General features: G+C 45.6%; 1 protein-coding gene across 1 annotated transcript in view; it reads left to right on the top strand.

Annotated features, from left to right (window-relative positions):
• fgf11a (fibroblast growth factor 11a) overlaps positions 1-19,593 on the top strand; it is a 97,322-nt gene that overhangs the window by 44,676 nt on the left and 33,053 nt on the right. The window contains exon 5 of the mRNA XM_086196823.1: positions 8,672-8,782. Coding sequence (XP_086052949.1) covers positions 8,672-8,782 — 111 coding nt within the window. The remainder of the gene's footprint in view (positions 1-8,671; positions 8,783-19,593) is intronic.

Raw genomic sequence — 19,593 nt, 5'->3', positions numbered from 1 at the left:
TTGCGTCCAGCGAGCAATAAATAACCACAGAATTGGTGCCATCCGTCTCCCACAAACACACTTGAAATGATCCTCAGCTAAAACCAAAGGAAAGTGGTCAGAAGTGGGAGGCGGAGCTTTTATCACCACTGATTTCCTCAAAGGTAAAGCCGGACTAATCAAATGGCAAAGAGGGAATTTGTTCTGAAAGTGTCCCGCCTCTCTCTCCCTCTCTCCCCGCCCTCTGAGGGATGAGGCTGCTGACACTTGGCTGATGACTGATGGTCCTTGTAAATATGACCATTACACAGAGATCCTGCCCGCCTTTATTCCCATCACTCAGTGACAGCCGAGGCCTCTCATTTTTAAGCAATTTAGCGTTGTACCTGATGTGCGCCTTGAAATCTGAAAATATGAGCACGCGTGATATTCTGTCTCCTACCGAATCCTGGTGTTTCAACAGTGTGTGTGTGTGTGTGTGTGTGTGTGTGTGTGTGTGTGTGTGTGTGTGTGTGCAAATAACAGCCCACTTGCTCTCATTTCAATACAGGACACATTATTGCTTTTCTGGTTGCCGTCAAGTGTTTACCATTGGATGCAATAAATGCTGGGAGATGAAATACTAGCAGTTGTAAAATCCATATGTCCATGGATTAATAGCTTCAGGCCCGCGTGCTAGCGGTGAGAAAGACAATATTGGAGTCAGTGGGGAGTGACAAGCTTATTAACTCTGGAGAGAGCTGAAAAGTATTTCTGGGACCAGCGTGCAGCGGCATGGCGGTTAAATAGCAGTGGCCAAGCAGGGATCCGCTCAAAGTGCTTTATTTGGTTAACAGGAATTAAACTGACCTCCATCCATGGGCAAGAACGCGGGACAGAGAAGGTTTGAGGGTTTAATCAAACCTAAAAAGGGCGGTATAGAGGAAGCATGCGTCCCCCTCCAGTGCAGGCTCAGACTGCAAAGATTACATTCCATTACTGCATGAACAGCATGCAACTGTAAATTACTGCTGTGCCGTTGCTCGGCCTCGAGGAATAATTACTTGAGAAAATTCAACTGTGCTTTGTTTCCACCTGTCAGGCAGCACAAAGAACAATCTGTCAGCCAGTCGACTGCGAACGTTGGGTAACAATATGGATTCTGCTTGACTGCAGGAAAACCACAATGCTGCGGTACATACATTTCAGAGAAAAGCAATAATTGTAAGTTATTAGTTCACGTATTAAATCAAATCACAACCCTGCTGTATGAATTGAGTGTAAAAGTGCTCCAGAGCTCCTGGATGTTTCAGAGAAAGGAAGGCGATGTCACTTCGAAAACGTCGACCTTCTCTGAACCTTTAGGAATGAAAGAGCTTCCTGCTGCTCCTCCGGCAGCAGGAAGAAAGAGTCCGTGTACAGTTTGAGAACATTTATATTTCCAGAACTGGAACATAAACACAAGTGGAACAACTCTTACAATATTCGCACGTTCAATTGAAAAAGAGGAAATACGCACGTGACGAGTACTGCTACTGCTATCATACCGTTACTGCAGCTGAGTGGCGTAGACGGTAGTGATTTCACACTGCAGTTATCAGCTCATTAACCCCCCCCCCCAACTCAAAACTGGTCCAAACCCAAGGAGCGTAATGGTGGATTTCCACTCTAAATGCACAAATAAATCATATTAATAAACAGAAGCCCTTCAAAGCAGGAGCATTGAGGATAAACGTATCAGCAAAAAACAAGGATGCAACTTGAAGCTTGAAAATCTGGAGTGAAAGTTATTCTGATTTGGGATCAGCTTAAGTTGTGGACGCGTTGATCAAGTGAGTTCTGTTGCGCTGATTTACTGTCCTGACCTCTTTTTAGCTCGTGGAGAACTGCATTACTGCATACGGAACATTAATCCCTCGTTTTACGTCAAAGCTGGACTGCACCTGTAGGAAGGGCTTGCAGTTCTTCCGGCGGTTCTCGTCATGAACGAAGCGGAAAAAGTCTGGATTTCATATTTCACACAACGCCAAAGGTGAAGCGCCAAGAACGGTAGAGGACCGTTCTCTCGGTAACGGTTCTAACTCTGTTACCTCTGGTCCGTCTCCTCTTTGTTTCCCCGAGTCATTTGGGGGTTGCCGTGATGTATGAAGCTGCTGATTCTCCCAAATGAAGTTTTCAAAGCGAAGAATGACCATATTGCCACGGTGATGTAGCACATCTGTGCTCCCTGGAGTTCCACTGCATCTGTGCTGACACCGACTGATCGGAGACCGTTTAAGATGATGTCTCGGCAAACTGATGGCGGTGTAATCATCAGTTATTGTCGCGCTGCCATCAGCTTCAACTCGATTGCCAGATTTCAGTGCCTGACGAGAGAAAAAGAAAAAAGAATGATTGTGATTGCTAAATCAAACAACAATTCTTCCAAGTGAGGCGGCGTTGCTGAAGTGGGCTGTATGAGACACATAGAAAGCCCAGTGGAACGTTCACTCCATCTTTTCCTCTCTCTTTTTTCCTCTTGTCTTCCTCACTATTCTGCAGAGTCCCAGCAGATTTTTCCCTGTTGACTCCAAGTACAATCGTACATTCTGCAACTCCATGTCAGCTTCCTGTTTTCTTTTGAAAGAGAGGGAAAATAAGGACTGAACTGGCGGTTGTGAACGAGGGAAGAGAACAGAGGAGAAGAGATGAGGCTTAAGAGGGGCTCATTACAAATAAAAAAGCTACTTGAGTGGCCGTAAATGATGAGAGGACACTTGAGAGGAGAAAATAAAAGAGAGAGCGTTGGGATTAGGGAAGGTGACAAAATGTCTACCTGTGTGTGTGTGTGTGTGTGTGATGACAGAGATTGTCCTTGGCAGACCAGCTCTGCTTCTTCAGCCAAGCTCATTCTTGTCTGAGGTGCCCATCAAGCTACGCACACACACACACACACAGACATTACAAACCGCAGTGTGTAATGGGTGTTGAAATAACACTCGCTGCTGCCCGGTTGTCATCTGACTCTGGAATCTGGACTTTGGACAGGTGGAGGGTTCAGGGTGACATTAATGGCTGAAATTCTTTGTCTTTATTAAAGTCACTCCATAATTGCCGTCAGATGTCAGTGGAATTACCAGCACAAATCTTCCTTGTGTACATTCACACGTACGACAACAGCATGTTCTTGCGATGAAGGATTCTGATGACAAATATATTATCTGATAACGCTCAAATATTTGCTCCCAAAACGATTGATTTTGGTTTTAAATGTAGGCTTTAAACTGCAGGGTCCAGGTTCCAGAAGGCGTCAACCCCGGAACAATGCACAGCGGTCGTCTGAGTCCCGGCGTGGGCTTTTATTTGGAGAAACTTCCTCAGTAGATTGTAGATGTATCCTTTAGAAGTTCCAGTGACATTTGACCTCATCCTTGAGTTCCAGTGGATGTTTGTGGCAAATGTGGAGAAGTTCCCTCATGGACTTCTTGGAAGGTAGCCATGACCTTCTTGTTAATCGGATACCTCAGCAGCACTTTGAGGGAATGTTTGTAAAATCTGGGACATAAAATATCCACTGGGACTCAAGGATGAACTGAGAAATTTCGGGGGTCAAAGGTCAAGGGAGCATCGCAGCTATACAATATATGTCCGCTTTAAGGTGGTATCTCAGGATCTGGACTAAACGTCCACCAGGATTTTAGGATGAACTGCGAGGTTTTGGTGATCAAAGGTCAAGGTAACTGTCACTTCACATCAGTGCAGTAACACAGCAATGCTTTCAGGGAATGTTTTTTTTAAAAACATGGTCAAGGTTCAGGTCAATGTGACAGGCACCCATGGTGGAGTCATGTGACCACGACGCAGTAGTTCTACCTCTATGCCATCAATCTGGTCCTGACAGTGATGCTGATTTACAGACCCCCAGGAACTTCCTGCTCTCAGCCCATAATAAAGCTTCTGACCGAAGGTGAGAGTTCAACCCTCAACCCGCGTTGAATGACTCAGCATTTCTTTGTCCCTCACGTCAGGGGTTGAGTTTAAATTCTGCCCTCTAGAGTGGGAACGAGACAGCAGCAGGCTGTCGAAATTAGCCTCCAGAACGACTCACGGCATTGTCTCCCATGTGTAACCTTTGCTTTTACATGGAGTGAGTGAAAAGTGTGTGTGTGTGTGTGTGTGTGTGTGTGTGTGTGTGTGTGTGTGTGTGTGTGTGTGTGTGAGAGAGAGAGTCCTTGTGAAGGGGCAGTGTTTTCTTGGAATGTCTTGCATCACAGCATCATTACCAAACAGGGAGAGGCGGAGGTGGAGACCCATTAAAGGTCAACGTCAGCTTCGGCTCTGTTTGTTGCTCAGTTCCGCTCTGCGCCGAGACAGATGTTAAGCAGCACATGGCCTGGTATGTGGCCTGAGGCTTAATTTGGGATTAACACTCAGGATATTAGAGATTACCACACTCCACGTTTGAACCCCTGTGTCTAGTCAGCCAGCAGTGGATGGATGAGTTTTTATTCCTCAGTCGTTACAGCGACTCAATCTCTCCGCTGAGGCTGAAACGTGTCACCCTGACAGCGTGGAGGGTCGGATTCCACCCCAGCATTTCTTTGACTGATTCACATCAAGGATTCATTTAATGAGCTTCAGCTCCAGTACCTTTCTGAAGTTCACACAGAGATACGTTCCTGACACTCTTACCTTAGCATCTTTTTTATAGTAAATGTGAGAACATTGAGTGTTGAGTTTTCCGGTAGTGAAGAATGTTCTTTTCTACCATACTCAGGCAGCTCCAGTAACCATCCTTATACATTTTCACACAAAATGGAGGCTACCAGTTCCCTCCGCAACAGCAAACACCTGATTTCACAAGTGACTGAGACCCAGCAACACTCACTATTTTCACCCTTTTCACACTGAAAAACGCGTGTCAACGTGGGTTTTTTGGACCCAAGTTTGCTCGGCATTAGGGCGCATTCAAGCTTCCAGAAGACCCGGGTGTGAACTCCCTCTGTGAGGCTGCGTGCCTGTGTTTTTCTCTCTCGTACGTCATCGCGCTGACGTTATCGTTTCACATAAACGTGCGCCGGAACACTGACAGGTAAACAAACGACAACATGGACGTCGCTGAGTCGAACGTTTGCGTTGTCGTTGCGTGCGTTGCAATGTAGTCTCTTTTGCAGAGCATACCAACTTGGCGCAGATTGGAAAATGTCCAAGCGCTAATTCAGCGAAGGAGGATGGAGTTTTTGGCTCGTCTGGAAGGGAGCCGAAGAAGCTACAGGTGAAGCCTGACAGGCGGCACAGTGACAAAATCAGGATGAGACAGGAAGGTCGAGTGAAACCTGAGGCAACGCGGGTTGCCGTTTTCACACTGCAGGCGAGCCGAGCAGAGCTGAGCCGAGCCGCCAAACACCCGGGTCGCTTGGCGAGTCGGTCGACACGGGTCAACCCTTTCAGAGTGTCCAAAAACCCGTGTTGACCCACGTTTTTGGTGCAGTGACAAAGGGGCTGATATCTCTGAGACCCCATGACGCAGGTTGACCTGATGGTTCCTGAGCCAGCCTTGATTTATTTTGGGTTCGTCCTGTCAGGCGAACCTGTCCTCCAGCACACTCTTATTTTACATACATGAAGTTGTGGTGCATTTTTAATAAACTGAGGTATGAATTCAGTGAATATTTTTGTTTAAAATGTTTGTTTTAAAAGGAAAAAAAAAGCATGACACAGCTGGTTATAGCTGGTATGTTAATTCCTTTGCAATTCTCAATACTCATATTTAAACCTTGGCATAAAAAAGAATTGCGCTTTCAATTCCATGTTGGGAATTTTTATTTTAATCGTACCAACTAATCAAAAATGCTGCTGTAACAACTGATTGTGGAAAAGTTGAGATAAAGAGAAGCAGCAGGGTTGCATAACTGGTCTATGAATTTCCTCCTTTAGGGGAGCAGCACATTTATTTTCCAGCTTGACTCTGATGTTTTTAGACGGGTGAACCAAAGTGCAAGAGCACAAGTGGAAATCAAACTGCTCGTTTCTTTAAGAGGAGAAAAGACGGTGCGGGGTTTGGTTCTGTAGATAATCAAGATATGGTGCTGGTACTGGACTGCAGCTGCTCACCGTGCAGGACCAGGGGAAGCCTTCCTCCCTGTTCACCCACCTGGATGGTTTTGAAGCTGCTAATTTAAAGAACAACTTTAATAATGGACAGGAAAAAAAAAGAATGAAACTTACTCTGAATGACAGTCTGCCTTCGGAAATAAAACTTGTAGACAATCCTGAAAATGTGCAACTGTTTCTCAAAGTATAGACTTGTCACACACACACACACACACACACACACACACACACACACACACACACACACACACACACACACACACACACACCTGCTGTCCAGCGAGGGCAAACAGCCAGATGCCCCTTACTTCTCTTTCCTCATCAATATTTGATTCTTCTCATTAAAACCGGGTTGTGGACACACTCCAGCATCCTGACATGTCTTCTGATCTGCTGTTTAATTTCTCTAAGCATTTGATGGGCGAATGAGACCCCCCCCCCCCCCCCCCCACACACACACACACACACACACACTCCCCTGGAAAAAAAAAAAAAAAAGTACAACTGAACACAGAAGAGGTTAGAGGAAAGTGAGGCTCATCTTTTGAGCGGCGGTGGGTGAAAACACTTTATTGGCACACCGGGACAAACAGTTGTCTGATGCCTTCGCGTGCATTGAGTAAACGATGTCGGTCGGTATTTGAAAGCAGAGTAAACAGATGACAGGAGGCGGGTCATTACGCTTTCATCATGATGATTAAGATGATTAAGTTGCGCTTTTTAAGTTTGTATCATTTATGCAATTTGGGCTTTATGACAATAATGTGGCAAAAGCAGACGTGGATCACAGCGACAACCTTCTATGTTTATGGTGGCTGCTGCAGCGTATACTAATAGACGCTTGTGGGTTGCTAGCAGAATTTTATTGGAAGAGATAACCTTGTAAGTAAAGAGCTCAAACAGCATCACAAATATATAATTTGGGTTTGTCCAGCTCGCCACGGCTGCTTCACACCAGCTACTCTTTTTCCTGTTTCCGCTGAATTTCTAGGCAAATTTTAGGCACCCCCCCCCCCAAAAAACCTCAAATTTTCATCAGGTGCGTAGACGCAGATAGAAGTGCTCATGTTTGGCCTCAGAGGAAAGTGTAAGAGGGAGCGTCTCTGGCTGCAGCTTCAGAAGAAGAGTGGATGATACGCTACAAACAGTGTGAGGTCTTAGAGGATTAAGCTTGGTTGGACAAATGAACTGTACATGTGTCGCTCCACATGTTGCCGCTGAGTTTATTTAGATTTGAGGTTTTCATCTCCTTCCAAATTTCGCCGCTTCCATCGACCATTTCTAAATGAAACGCACATTCAAAGTGACACCCTGCTCTGGCAGCTGCACGGTGTCAACTCGCCATCACGGACCCAGACGCATCCATTCATTACCATCCGACATCCCTCACCCCTCCATCATCACCGCTCCCTCCATCTCCATATACGGATTTGTTCCTCTTTAACTGACCCCACGTGACTCCCTCCTTTCCTGTGGCCATAATTACAACAGCCACTAGATGGCATCAGCCACATAAACATGAATATAGTTTGTGTTCACCCCTTGTCTGCTCGTTCTTTGCTGATAAAGCAGATGCGTGTTTCTGCTTACTTATCTAACAGACATGAACTTCCTCTCTTCCCATTCGCCCAGGCAATGCAGTTTTTGCTCAGCTCTTGCAAGTTAGCACTTAGGTGTGTCAACAATTTGCAAAAATGACACGTCCCTTGGAACTCATGTGAGGAAAAAGAAACTGGAGCCTGAGTTGCTGGTCGGATGAGGAGCTGTTGTACAGTAAACTGAGTGCAAGTGCAGGACAAACCAGTGTTTTTGCACCTAGAGAATGCCCGCTAACACTTTAAGACACGAGTGACGCACTGTCAGGGTAAAAGTCTAATGAAGTTCTGTGGCCACAGGTCCTGTCTCTTGCATGTCATTTATGCTGTCACTTCTCACATTTGTGTTTGTGACCAAACACAGTTTGAAAACCTGAGTGACTCACGGAGGACGTGTCCTGGTGAATGAGCTCGGGATGCGTGACACCCTGTCGCCCTCCATCGTAAACATTCAAGATTCACGACAGCGATCTGATCTGACGACTTGAAAAGTGCTGTGTAAACTTATTTTTAGTTTTGTCAGACTCCTACGTGTTTTCGGCCGCATCCCCACACAGCTGATTCAAACAGTTTCATTAGTTCAGCTCAGATTAGAGACTTGGACTCATCGACTGCAACAAATTGGAAGATTCTTCCGACGTGAGTGAAGGTCTCGGATACGCTTGCAGCATTAAGCGTTCTAGCGTTATGTTCTCTTCCTGTATGTTTCCTCTGGTCCTTTGATACATTTTTAAAACAAAAAATGAGCACACTTTGTGTCATGGTCAGCTGATAACAGTACTGTCAGTCACCAGTGAAGAGCTCAGTGACAACACACACCCACACACGCACACACACACGCACACGCACACACACACACACTGGTCTGTTTGACTATTGCGCAGTATAAATATCACCACCTGCCTCCTGTTTGATCAATGAGCACCCTCATAGGTTATTGTAGATGTGTGCATTCTTTTATGTGGACTGACAAGCGTGTGTGTTCCCGATGCTAACATGAGTTTAACCCCGTGTTTGCTCTGCAGAGCCCCAGCTGAAGGGCATTGTCACGCGGCTCTACTGCAGACATGGCTTCTACCTCCAGATGCTGCCGGATGGCACCATGGAAGGCACAAAGGACGAAAGCAGCTCCTTCTGTAAGTGAATCTCTCTCTCTCTCTCTCTCTCTCTCTCTCTCTCTCTCTCTCTCTCTCACACACACACACACACACACACACACACAAACACACACACACACAGATATTGTCAGCTAGTTTGATGAAGGTGTGTGTTTTATAGCTCAGGCAGTACATGGACCACTGGGAGTTTCCCCTGCTTCTGTGCCAAAAGATAGTTACGAGGGACTTCCTGGTAGGAGAGTCATATATCTGATCCTGACAGCACATGAATGCACAATAACACCACCATGCTTTGTGGTTTGATTCACTCTAGGATCAATCAGGCTGAAAATGTATGCACACTTGGCAAGGGGCTCTGGGAGGATGCCAGCTAAATGGGACTCACTCATATTATGTAATAAATCACAGCAGATCCCCGGCAGTGCTTCATATGCTTAATTGTTTTGCCTAAAATCATTCTGACCTTACAGGTATAAGTCTTCTGTACATATGAAAATCTCACCTGTGTGTATTGTACCCGTGAGTGTGTGTGTGTGTGTGTGTGTGTGTGTGTGTGTGTGTGTGTGTGTGTGTGTGTGATCTAGGTCTTGGCTGATTAAGTAGCTGTTTGCTATTAAGCAGCCAGGAGTAGTAGATGGTGTTCCCAACATCCCTGCTGATCTCAGGCACTGATATGGGACATGCTGATTCTGAAAGTATATTCCAAGTATATTTACAAACCAAATGAAGCACTATACTGATTATTCAGAGCAACACCTGCTGCTTTATGTAATCGCCAGGCTCCGTTTTATAAGTCGAGCAAGTTTGCTTTTAAATCAGAATTCCAATCCACTGCAGTCCAGATCTTATTGATTGTCTGCTGTAATGCTTTAATGCTTTGATGTTGAGACCTTTGCAAAAAACTGAAATGAAATAATGTACTACTTCATTTTAAGTACAGTTGAATTTTTGGTTCATGCTGCTGCTCATGTGTACAAGTATATCTACTCATTTTCAGTTGATAATTCAAGTTGATCATCTGGTCATATAATGTGCTGCAACCGCGGCACAGATATAAAAATATGTAATATCATACATGTAACTTTGCTGCTATCTGAGTACCAGTAATATATATATATATATTTGGGCTTTTTTTTTTTTTCCCCCAACCAGTAGCAGGGTCCTCTAGGGCTCCTGGACCAGCAGCAGAGTAGATGTGGCTGTTTTTACAACAAAGACAGATGACGAGCCTTTTGAAAGCACTAATACAGTAATATTCACCTCAGTCTAATGAAGAGGGTTTTTTTTTTTTGCTCACTCACAGTATTTGGCACTGTTTTGTTTGACTTGCAGCTGCAGTATTTGCAAATGATGTAATAATATAAAATGGCCCTCTGAGGATCTGAATCAAAGCATAAAACATGCTGTCGTCCTCTGTTGCTCGCACGCACACACACACAGACACACACACACACACACACACACATACACACACCCCTAACCCTCAAAAGGGGTCATCACGTGGCTGATTACTAGCCTAAAACATCATATCCCATCAGCCCCTGGAGTCCCTCCAAACCTCCCAGAGAGATCAATACTGTATTATGGGATATCCCCCATGTGGCAACACAGCATTTTTTTCTGTCAGAACACCAGTTTGGATCGAAAACACGAAGTTAGCACAATGTCAGATATATAATCCATCGGGAGGAGGAGGCGGAGCAACAACACATCCAGGTTGTAAAATTTGTATTTAATTGAGACGTCAAAATCTTCAGATGCATCATAACTAGATTTTTTTTTTTTTTTTTTTTACATATATGATGATTCTGGCAGATATGAGGTTTTTCCTGATGTAAAGTAACCATGTCTATATTTCACCTCCACGTTTCCGGGTAATGTTTGCTGATCAGACATTTAGGGACAACCATCCAACTGAGACGCTGAATGAAACCTACGAGCACAGAGGTGCCATTCGCCATGTTTCCATTGTTTAACTGAACCTGCCCCCTTAGAGGAGCCTTCCCTGACACGCAAGAACCGAACCACTGACCCACTGTAAACAACCTCAGAGTGAAGGAAATGGTCTTGACTCAGGCTGGGCCTGCTGAGTCTCAGTCTTTGCTGGGTGTCTCCTTGCCGTCACAAAGTCTTGCCTTGGTAAACTTTGGTCCGGGTCCTGACCCTGTCTGGACTGCACTGTCTATGTGGTGCTATTTATTGCAGAGACACAGTCAAAGGGTTTCCTACGTAATGCATTTAAATTGAGGTCCAAAATTATACAGTGTGGACGTAACATGACGTGTGTTTTTTCTTTCTATCTCTACAGAAGTAGCTCTACAGTAGCTCTACAGTAGCTCTACAGAAGTAGCTCTATAGTAGCTCTACAGTAGCTCTACAGAAGTAGCTCTATAGTAGCTCTACAGTAGCTCTACAGAAGTAGCTCTCCAGTAGCTCGACAGAAGTAGCTCTACAGTAGCTCTACAGAAGTAGCTGTACAGTAGCTCTACAGTAGCTCTACAGAAGTAGCTCTACAGTAGCTCTACAGTAGCTCTACAGAAGTAGCTCTACAGTAGCTCTACAGAAGTAGCTCTACAGTAGCTCTACAGTAGCTCTACAGAAGTAGCTCTACAGTAGCTCTACAGAAGTAGCTCTACAGTAGCTCTACAGAAGTAGCTCTACAGAAGTAGCTCTACAGTAGCTCTACAGAAGTAGCTCTACAGTAGCTCTACAGAAGTAGCTCTACAGTAGCTCTACAGAAGTAGCTCTACAGAAGTAGCTCTACAGTAGCTCTACAGTAGCTCTACAGAAGTAGCTCTACAGTAGCTCTACAGTAGCTCTACAGAAGTAGCTCTACAGTAGCTCTACAGAAGTAGCTCTACAGTAGCTCTACAGAAGTAGCTCTACAGAAGTAGCTCTACAGTAGCTCTACAGAAGTAGCTCTACAGTAGCTCTACAGTAGCTCTACAGAAGTAGCTCTACAGTAGCTCTACAGAAGTAGCTCTACAGTAGCTCTGAAAATTCCCAGACCTGATAGATTCAAAGCCACTAATAATCCCATCGGACATCAGCACTGCTCCAGGAACTGATCAGACCTGCGTTCGCCCAGCAGCACACCTACGCCCAAGCAAACACCCACCGCTGCCGCTTGCTGAACTTTAAACATCCTCATGTTGAATCTGAAATATTCATCGCGTTACATGGTGGGGCGTATCTGAAGGCAAACAGGGCTCGTTTCCAGACAGATGTAAAGACCGGTGTTGCGTAACAGTGCTCCTGGAGTGCCGGGTTATTAAACATCAGTCAGTGGAGGTCACATAGAAAGATTTTACATGGATCTGATTACGGTCCCTTTTATTACAGCTATTATTGCATCAACCCCAGGATCTGCTTCAACAGCAACCTTGGTGCTGTGTATTCTCAGGGGACAGGCTGGCTGGGTGACAGGTGGGGCCCATCGTAATGCTGTACAGTGCCATGTTTTGTTTTTTTAATTTGATGTCATTCATGCAGGAATCATCATTGTGACTGAGTATCAATCAGTGGCACAATCATCTACCCGGCTGCACAGAACAGGAAGGGATGTGCGAGCCCGTCATGTGTGTGTGTGTGTGTGTGTGTGTGTGTGTGTGTGCTTAGGGGATTGTCAGGCTTATCTTTAGTAGTCGCTCTGGGAGTTGATTCAGTGTGAATCCAAATTTCACACATTTACCCCCCCAAAAAACACATAAATAAGCTTTTCTCTAAAGGGCCTCCTGTAGGATTTGCCTGCTTTCTCTTGCCTCTCTCGCTTGCTGTGACCCTGACTTTTCCCTCTGCGCTGACCCGGTTTGACCCGATGTGTGACTGACTGAACCGGTTGGCCTCTGCGGGGCAGGAACACAGAGGGGAAGCAGCGTCTTTCACCTCAAAGATATTTACAATACAGGCGAGACAATGAAGGTAAAGGTCGGTTTCGGGATGAAATGTGAAAGAATGCAGCAGAACAAGAACTGAGGAAAATGGGTTTTATAAGGCCTTGCAATACTTTTATCAAATTTTTACCAGCTCCCCCTCAGGGCCTCCGTAACTAGGCGATAGAGGAAGTTGTCACAAATCTGGAAGTGACTGCATATTAAAAGCAAAATGCGAGAAAAAGGGATGAGAGGATCAAAGAAGAGAAGAGGGCACGGTGGAACACGCCAGCGAAAACAGAGCCAGCGAGACAAGGCGGATTGGCAGAGGAAGAGAGAGGAAGTGCGAGGAAGGGGTGAAACGTGAGGATGGCAGAGAAAGAGAGAGAGAGAAGGGAGGGAGGGAGCAGGAGGAGCAGCTGGCACTCGGCTGATGGCTCCTCAATCACTGAGTCTCCACCCTCTGTTAGGAGGTCAGAGGAGCTGCCATCGCCTTCCTCCAGCACTCCTCATTCTCCTTCCCGTTCTTGGCTCTTCCAGGCCGTTATGTAATAAATCTAGGGGGGGAGGGATTGCTGAGGGAGTTGAGATTTATTAGCTATTCATTGGAGAAGGAGATGCTGTTAAAGGACTATACTGCTGTTTTTGGCTACGTAGTCATAATTACTTATACTAATTTACCATAGAGAGGTTTGGATTTGTATTCGTGTTGTGCAGAAGCATGTCCTCGGGATATTTCTGAGGCACGGCGGGGTATTCAGCTGCAGTCCGAAACCCGCGGAGCTGAAATGAAACCCGACAGAAAAAAGATGTTTCCAGTTGTGCAACCCTGCTCCCAACGTTCCCAAGCACTGCAGCTAGCAGTCTGAGCTATTTTCTATGTTTTTGTTTTCGTTGACCTGTCGGTAACGTGCAAAGAATCACAAGGTCACTATCGTTCCAAGTGTGTCATCATCACTTCAGTGGAAAAGCTGAGGTTGGATTCAGATACTTGACGAACAATCAGTTCAGTTTTTGGGACGTCATATCACCCTGGCGGAGGTTATGACCTCACAGCGCCCTCTAGTTTGAAATCTAAACATATGACGTCGGATCTAATTTTCTTCAGGTGGAAGGGAGGTTAAATAACATCAAATCAATCAGGGAGAGGAGAGAGCGGGAGATGACGACGGTCTGTCGGAATTCTGCATCTTGGAGAGAAAATGAGGGAAAGACGAAAGAAGACTCAGAGAGACAAAGCTAGAAAGAGTAGAAATTAGAGAGATGAAAGCTATATTGACTCTCTCTGTGTACATCAGAGAGCCATAAGGAGGACTGTGACTCTCTGACTTTTATCCACTTTAATTACCATCTCCTGCTGTTGGAGGGAAATTTTACTTATCTGTGTCTTTGCTCTGGAACAAGGCTGCTCTCATTCTCTCTTTCCCCAGTGCTTGATAAGGCTTCCTCGTAGAGGGCAGACAGAAAAAAAAATCAAAGACTTTTCTCTGTGTGCGAGCTGCAGCGTTCAAGGAGACCAAAAAAAAGTGTTAACATCGAAAGCAAAAAATCTCTGGCAGAGGTAAAAGAGTACAAGAGCAGGCTGGTGAGGATGAGAGGAAGACCAAAACAGAGATATGATACAGAGGAGAGACAAGAAGAGAGAGTGATGAAGATACAGACTGAGAAGGCTGCTGGGTAAAATAGGACAGAGATGAATGGACAAGAAATGGAAGAGTTTTCCTTTCAAGGGAGAGACCGACGGTAGGCAACGAGGAAATTGAAAGGGAACAAATAAGGAAGATAAATGGAGGGACGTACAAAAACACAGACTACGATAAGGAAAAGGTTAATTCATCACAGGGAGGTGCAAAAAAACAGGAGAGGAGGTGAGAAAAGTAACAAGGGAACAAGAGATGGACTGAAAGGAAGACAGATAAAAGCATGCAGAGATCAGTTATGGAGTGGGAACCCTGCGGGAGCACGTGGAAGTTGAATAACGGAGAGTGAAGGTGGTTGTCTTGTCATCAGAGCCGTTGACCACCAGGGAAATCAGCTGTGAAGCGTCAGCTACAAGACATTTAATCTCATATTGAGTCTTTTAAACCCTCGTTGTTTTTTTTTTACAAGGTCAATGTGTGAATGAAGGGAGGCTGTTTTATTTATTACAGATGCAAATCCACTTTTCCACACCGTCATCAGTTCAGGTGTCATTTTACTGCCACAAAGGTTCTTAACTTCCACCGCTAACACTCCCTCCTCCTGACCACCGGCGCTTGACCTGATCCGACGCATTCACGTGGAACCTCCGCCGCGATGAAGGGTGTCCCAAAAACGGAGTGAAGCCAAATCGATTTGAGGGGGAGCGGCTGCTCAGCCCTCCTGTCAGCCTCAAAACTGAGCCCGTCAAGACTTCAGGCTTAGAGCAGGTGCTGGTGATCCCTTCCGTCCCAATGACTGTTTTTATCGCCTTATAAATTTCAATCGGTTACCAGCTTCCTGATCAAACCAGTTCCCAAAGCCAAGTTCTTTTCACGACTGAGGTTATCGTCTGAATTCGCTTCGACCCCTCGTGCCACCGGTGGTCTTTAATTCTATTTTATTCTTTTATTCTATTTTAATACTTAATTTTTGTAAAACACTTGAGGTTTTTCTTTTGCTGGTAAGAGGTCCAGGAATTGTGCGGTGGTCCATCTGTGGTTGAGGCACTCAGGAAACAGACATGAACAGTGGTGGTGAGATGAGAAATCAATGATGGAGGACACAATAAGCAGCTTCACACCACAGACGTCCAGGCTACTGTGAGTCCCTCCATCCAAGACAGAATGTCATTTTACATTGAAGTAGAAGTTGCCATCCAAGGTGTGGGGGGGGGGGGGGGGGCAGACGAGGGCAGCAGAGAAATGAACAGTTTACACAAATTCCAATTAATTCACACGCATCACGTGTGCCTTACTGTGGGGGGTGTTGGCCCCTACCCATGCACCACCACCCATACCTCCCCTCCAACCACCACCCATACCTCCCCTCCACCACATCCAGCTCATTCCTGGTTATAGGATGGATCACTCCTCATCAGCGTTGCAATCTGAGCAAACCTTATTTTCACGATTCACAAACTGACTGAACTACCAAGCTAAAGCCAAGAGAAGAACACGCAGACTCACTGCAACAAGTCCTCTAACCTGTAAAAACCATATAAATCATCACTGGTGCGCACAGTCAGGTTGGGTCAAGAGGAGAAGTGAACACATCAAGCACAGGTTAGGAGTCATGGGCTGGGACGGCCGCGCCAGCAAAACGGAACGTTCTTTTGGAACCAGTCCTACCTACTGTACGTTCAAAATCAGCTTCAGCTGGAGTTTTCTCACCTTCTACTGCTGTTGTTTGACTTCCTACCTGTGCGTAGGGATGGGTAGCATAAGGATTTTTATGAATCTGATTTCAGTTCTGCTCATCAATTCGGGTTTCTAACGGTTCCTTATTCCAGTCCCACCCCCCACCCCCAAAAAGGTGAAAAATAGGAAGCAAACTAAAACAACATCCATTCATCCATGTCTGCTTATTCCTATCAAGGGTCGTGTGAGGGTGGAGTCTATCCCAGCAGCCTTCCCCCTGGACAGGTCACCAGTCCATGGCAGGGCCAACACATAGAGACAGACAACCATTGGCTCTCACAGTCACACCTACGGTCAATTTAGAGTCTGGATTAACCTGGTCCCCTCTTGATGTCTTTGGACTGTGGAGGAAGCTGGAGTACCAGAGAGAACCCAGCAGGAACAGGGAGAACATGGAGACTCACCCAGAAAGACCCCGTGCTCCAGCCGGGGCTCCACCCACAACCTTCTTGATGTGAGGCGACGGTGCTGACCACCGTGCAGCCCAACCTGGTACTCACTAAATTCAGTTGGAACTTTCAGTGCCCAGCCCTACGTCGTGTGGTCATAATGACTGTGGCCGCTAGACAGCATCTGTTCCTCTTGTATCTGTATTTTAGCATATCATGATACCTGAAGTCGAAACCTGTCAAGCTCAACAGGTATGTAACTAACAATCACAGTAATGTACGCACCAAGTCATAGGATAAATCTGTCACTCAGTCCATCAAGTCCATTAGTCTCTCTGAACACTCCTCCGCTCGCTTCGGAGAACTAGATCTTGTACATGAGCGAGTTGGGTTTTTTTTTTCCAGAGCAGGGAGTGTTGTTGTTGTCCCCCCCAGCCACGGCATCACAATGCTCACCCACTCAGCCTATCTCACACAAGAAACAGGATAAAAAGCAGAAGTTAAACTCTGTGTGACTCCACTCGGATAACTATAATCCTCTTCTCATTCCAGTGGAGACTAACTGGGCAACACAACACAAGAGAGGCGAGTGGCGGCGGTGGCGCAAGTGCGCTGGCCTGCCGACGCATTTGAACTGCTTCACTCTTCTTCCCTCTGCTCGGCCGCCCCGCCCTCCTCCTCCCATCTCCGCTCTCTGCTTGTTTATTTATTGTGTAGATGATCTCAAGCCTCAAATTGACTTGTGAGATTGATTTGGCAACTCTCCTCCCTCCCTGTTAACACCCCCCCAACTCCTCCTCCCCTCTCCTTACTCTCCCCTCCCACTTCCTCCCTGACAAAACTTTTGATCAATCTAGCTGCAAACACAAATGTGTCAAATGACTATCCAGGCAGCGAGTTATGATTATCAGTGTGATAAACAAAGCCTTGTCTGTTTCTTAATTGACTTTGAGGAAGAGGAAGGAGGCAAACTCTCTCTTTGAAGGGAGGAAAAAAGAGAGAGAGATAAATGCTAAGAGGGAGGGAGAAGAAAAGCGGGATGAAGGGGAATTAGAAGACAATGGAGGGAGGATGAGAGGTAGGAAGTAACCGACCTGTCAGGATTTCCACTCGTGTAGCATTAGCGACAATAACAGGCTGATTCACGACTCAGGCCAGAGCATTTTTTGGAACAATTAAAAAGCAGGTATTGAATCATAATATTGCCGCTTGGCTGCAGTGCTACAAGGATGAGGGACGCTTAAATGAGAGAAGCTGGTTTTTCTGTCACAAACAAAAACAACAGGAAATGACCTCAAGACCCACTGGCGTCTTAGGTCCTGTGTAATTTAGGGGCTTTAACCTTCTTGCTAGCATGCCTGCTTTCCACGCCAGTGGTACCCTGATCAAGTCCAGAGACTGACGTCACACACTCATGGCATGTTACTGCAACTGTGAACACATGAGACAAAATATCTCATTATGTAATTAAACATTTCCTGATGTGTTTGCACTCTGTTTTTGACTGCGAGAGTGAAAAAGATGCTGAGGTTTGGTCCACTGATGCACATGAGCGGCGGGCAAGAATGAGCCAAGGAACCACGCTGAAATCTCTTTAAAGTCTGGCAACTATAGATGGAAATGCTATGTAGCTGCCTCACCCCCCCCCCCCCACACACACACACACTTGTAAAACATATCTACATGCAACATGTTTCACATTACAACCAAAGTACTTACCCACACGTGTCATTTAGGCTACAGGTGTACGTGAGAGAGCAAGAAGAGTAGAAGAGTGTAAGAAGGATTTAGGCAGTGTGTGTGTGTGTGTGTGTGTGTGTGTGTCTGCCTGCCTGCCCTGCTCTATTTGTCATCCTGCCTGTGGTCTTTGGTGACACCTTGTTCATTTGCGAGACCGACTGTTTGAGATGCAGAGATCGATGGAGCAAATAGAAGCAGGGCCCTGCGGGTGAAGTGGGGGGGGGGGGGCACTTTTCAAATTCCAAAATTTAAACAGAACCTTTGCTGCTTTTAAAGTGAAGCGGTAGACAGTAAGCGTCATTCCCTTTTCATCTAAAAGTAAAATAAATCTTCACATTTGAAGTAGAAATGAAGACAAAAGATTCAGAAAACACTTCCAAATTCAAACTTCATCAAAAAGTTTTTTTCTTTTCCATCACAGCCAACATGGCCTCATCTGATTACTAACATCCATTATGTTGGCAGAAGTTTTGATTTGAAATTGATTTGTCTAATAGACGCTATGGGCTCCATGAATCTAAAACCTGCTGCTGGGAGTTAATTTTTCATCTCTGGGAGACATCCGTCATCCTGACCGCCACGCTGTCACTTTATAATGCAAACTTTAATTTGTCACTTAACCCCCAAAATGAAAAACAACAACGCCGGCGGTGGAAGTTTATACAAAGTCATAGAACATGAGATGCTTGCCTTGCACGCACAATAAAACCACCGGTATGAAACCATGGGTGGGCCCAGAGCGCCCTCCAGTGGACCGTGAAATGCCCTCAATTAAAATTTACTTTTATTTTTTTTTTAAGTGGAAAAAATAATCCAAAATATGTTGGAAGAAATAACTATAAGTGCAATAAAAATGCGTATTCAAACATTATCAGCAGTTTGAGATCTTAGCAGTTCGTTTGGCAAGCTAACCGCTCCATCAGTTTTAAATATTTCATTTGTAATTGTACATTAAATTCCAAAGCTCCTGTTTGCAACAGCGAGTGGAGTTGTTGCTCATTCCTGTTAAGGGTCGCGGGGGGGGGGGGGGGGGGGGTGGAGCCTATTCCGGCATCTACGGGTGAGAGGTGGGGTTCACCCTTGAGGGGTCACCAGTCCATGGCAGGGCCAACACATAGAGACAGACAACCATTGGCTCTCCCAGCCACGCCTACGGTCAATTTAGAGTCTGGATTAACCTGGTCCCTCTTGATGTCTTTGGACTGTGGAGGAAGCTGGAGTACCAGAGAGAACCCAGCAGGAACAGGGAGAACATGGAGACTCACCCAGAAAGACCCCGTGCTCCAGCCGGGACTTAAACCTGGAACCTTCTTGCTGTGAGGGGACAGTGCTGACCACTGCACCACTTGTGCTTATTTCAATTAAATTATTAGATTAGAATATCAAACAGAATAAAATAATGTGATTGAGAGCATTTGATCTATAGGATGTGCAGATTTAATCCAGCAAGG

This window comes from Aulostomus chinensis, chromosome 24 (genome assembly GCF_037954235.1).
Source record: "Aulostomus chinensis isolate RoL2024-O1b breed Wild chromosome 24, RoL_Achi_v1.0, whole genome shotgun sequence".
Taxonomy (NCBI): Eukaryota; Metazoa; Chordata; class Actinopteri; order Syngnathiformes; family Aulostomidae; genus Aulostomus; species Aulostomus chinensis.
Note: the sequence above shows the minus strand (reverse complement) of the source record. Positions and strands in the feature narration are given on the sequence as shown.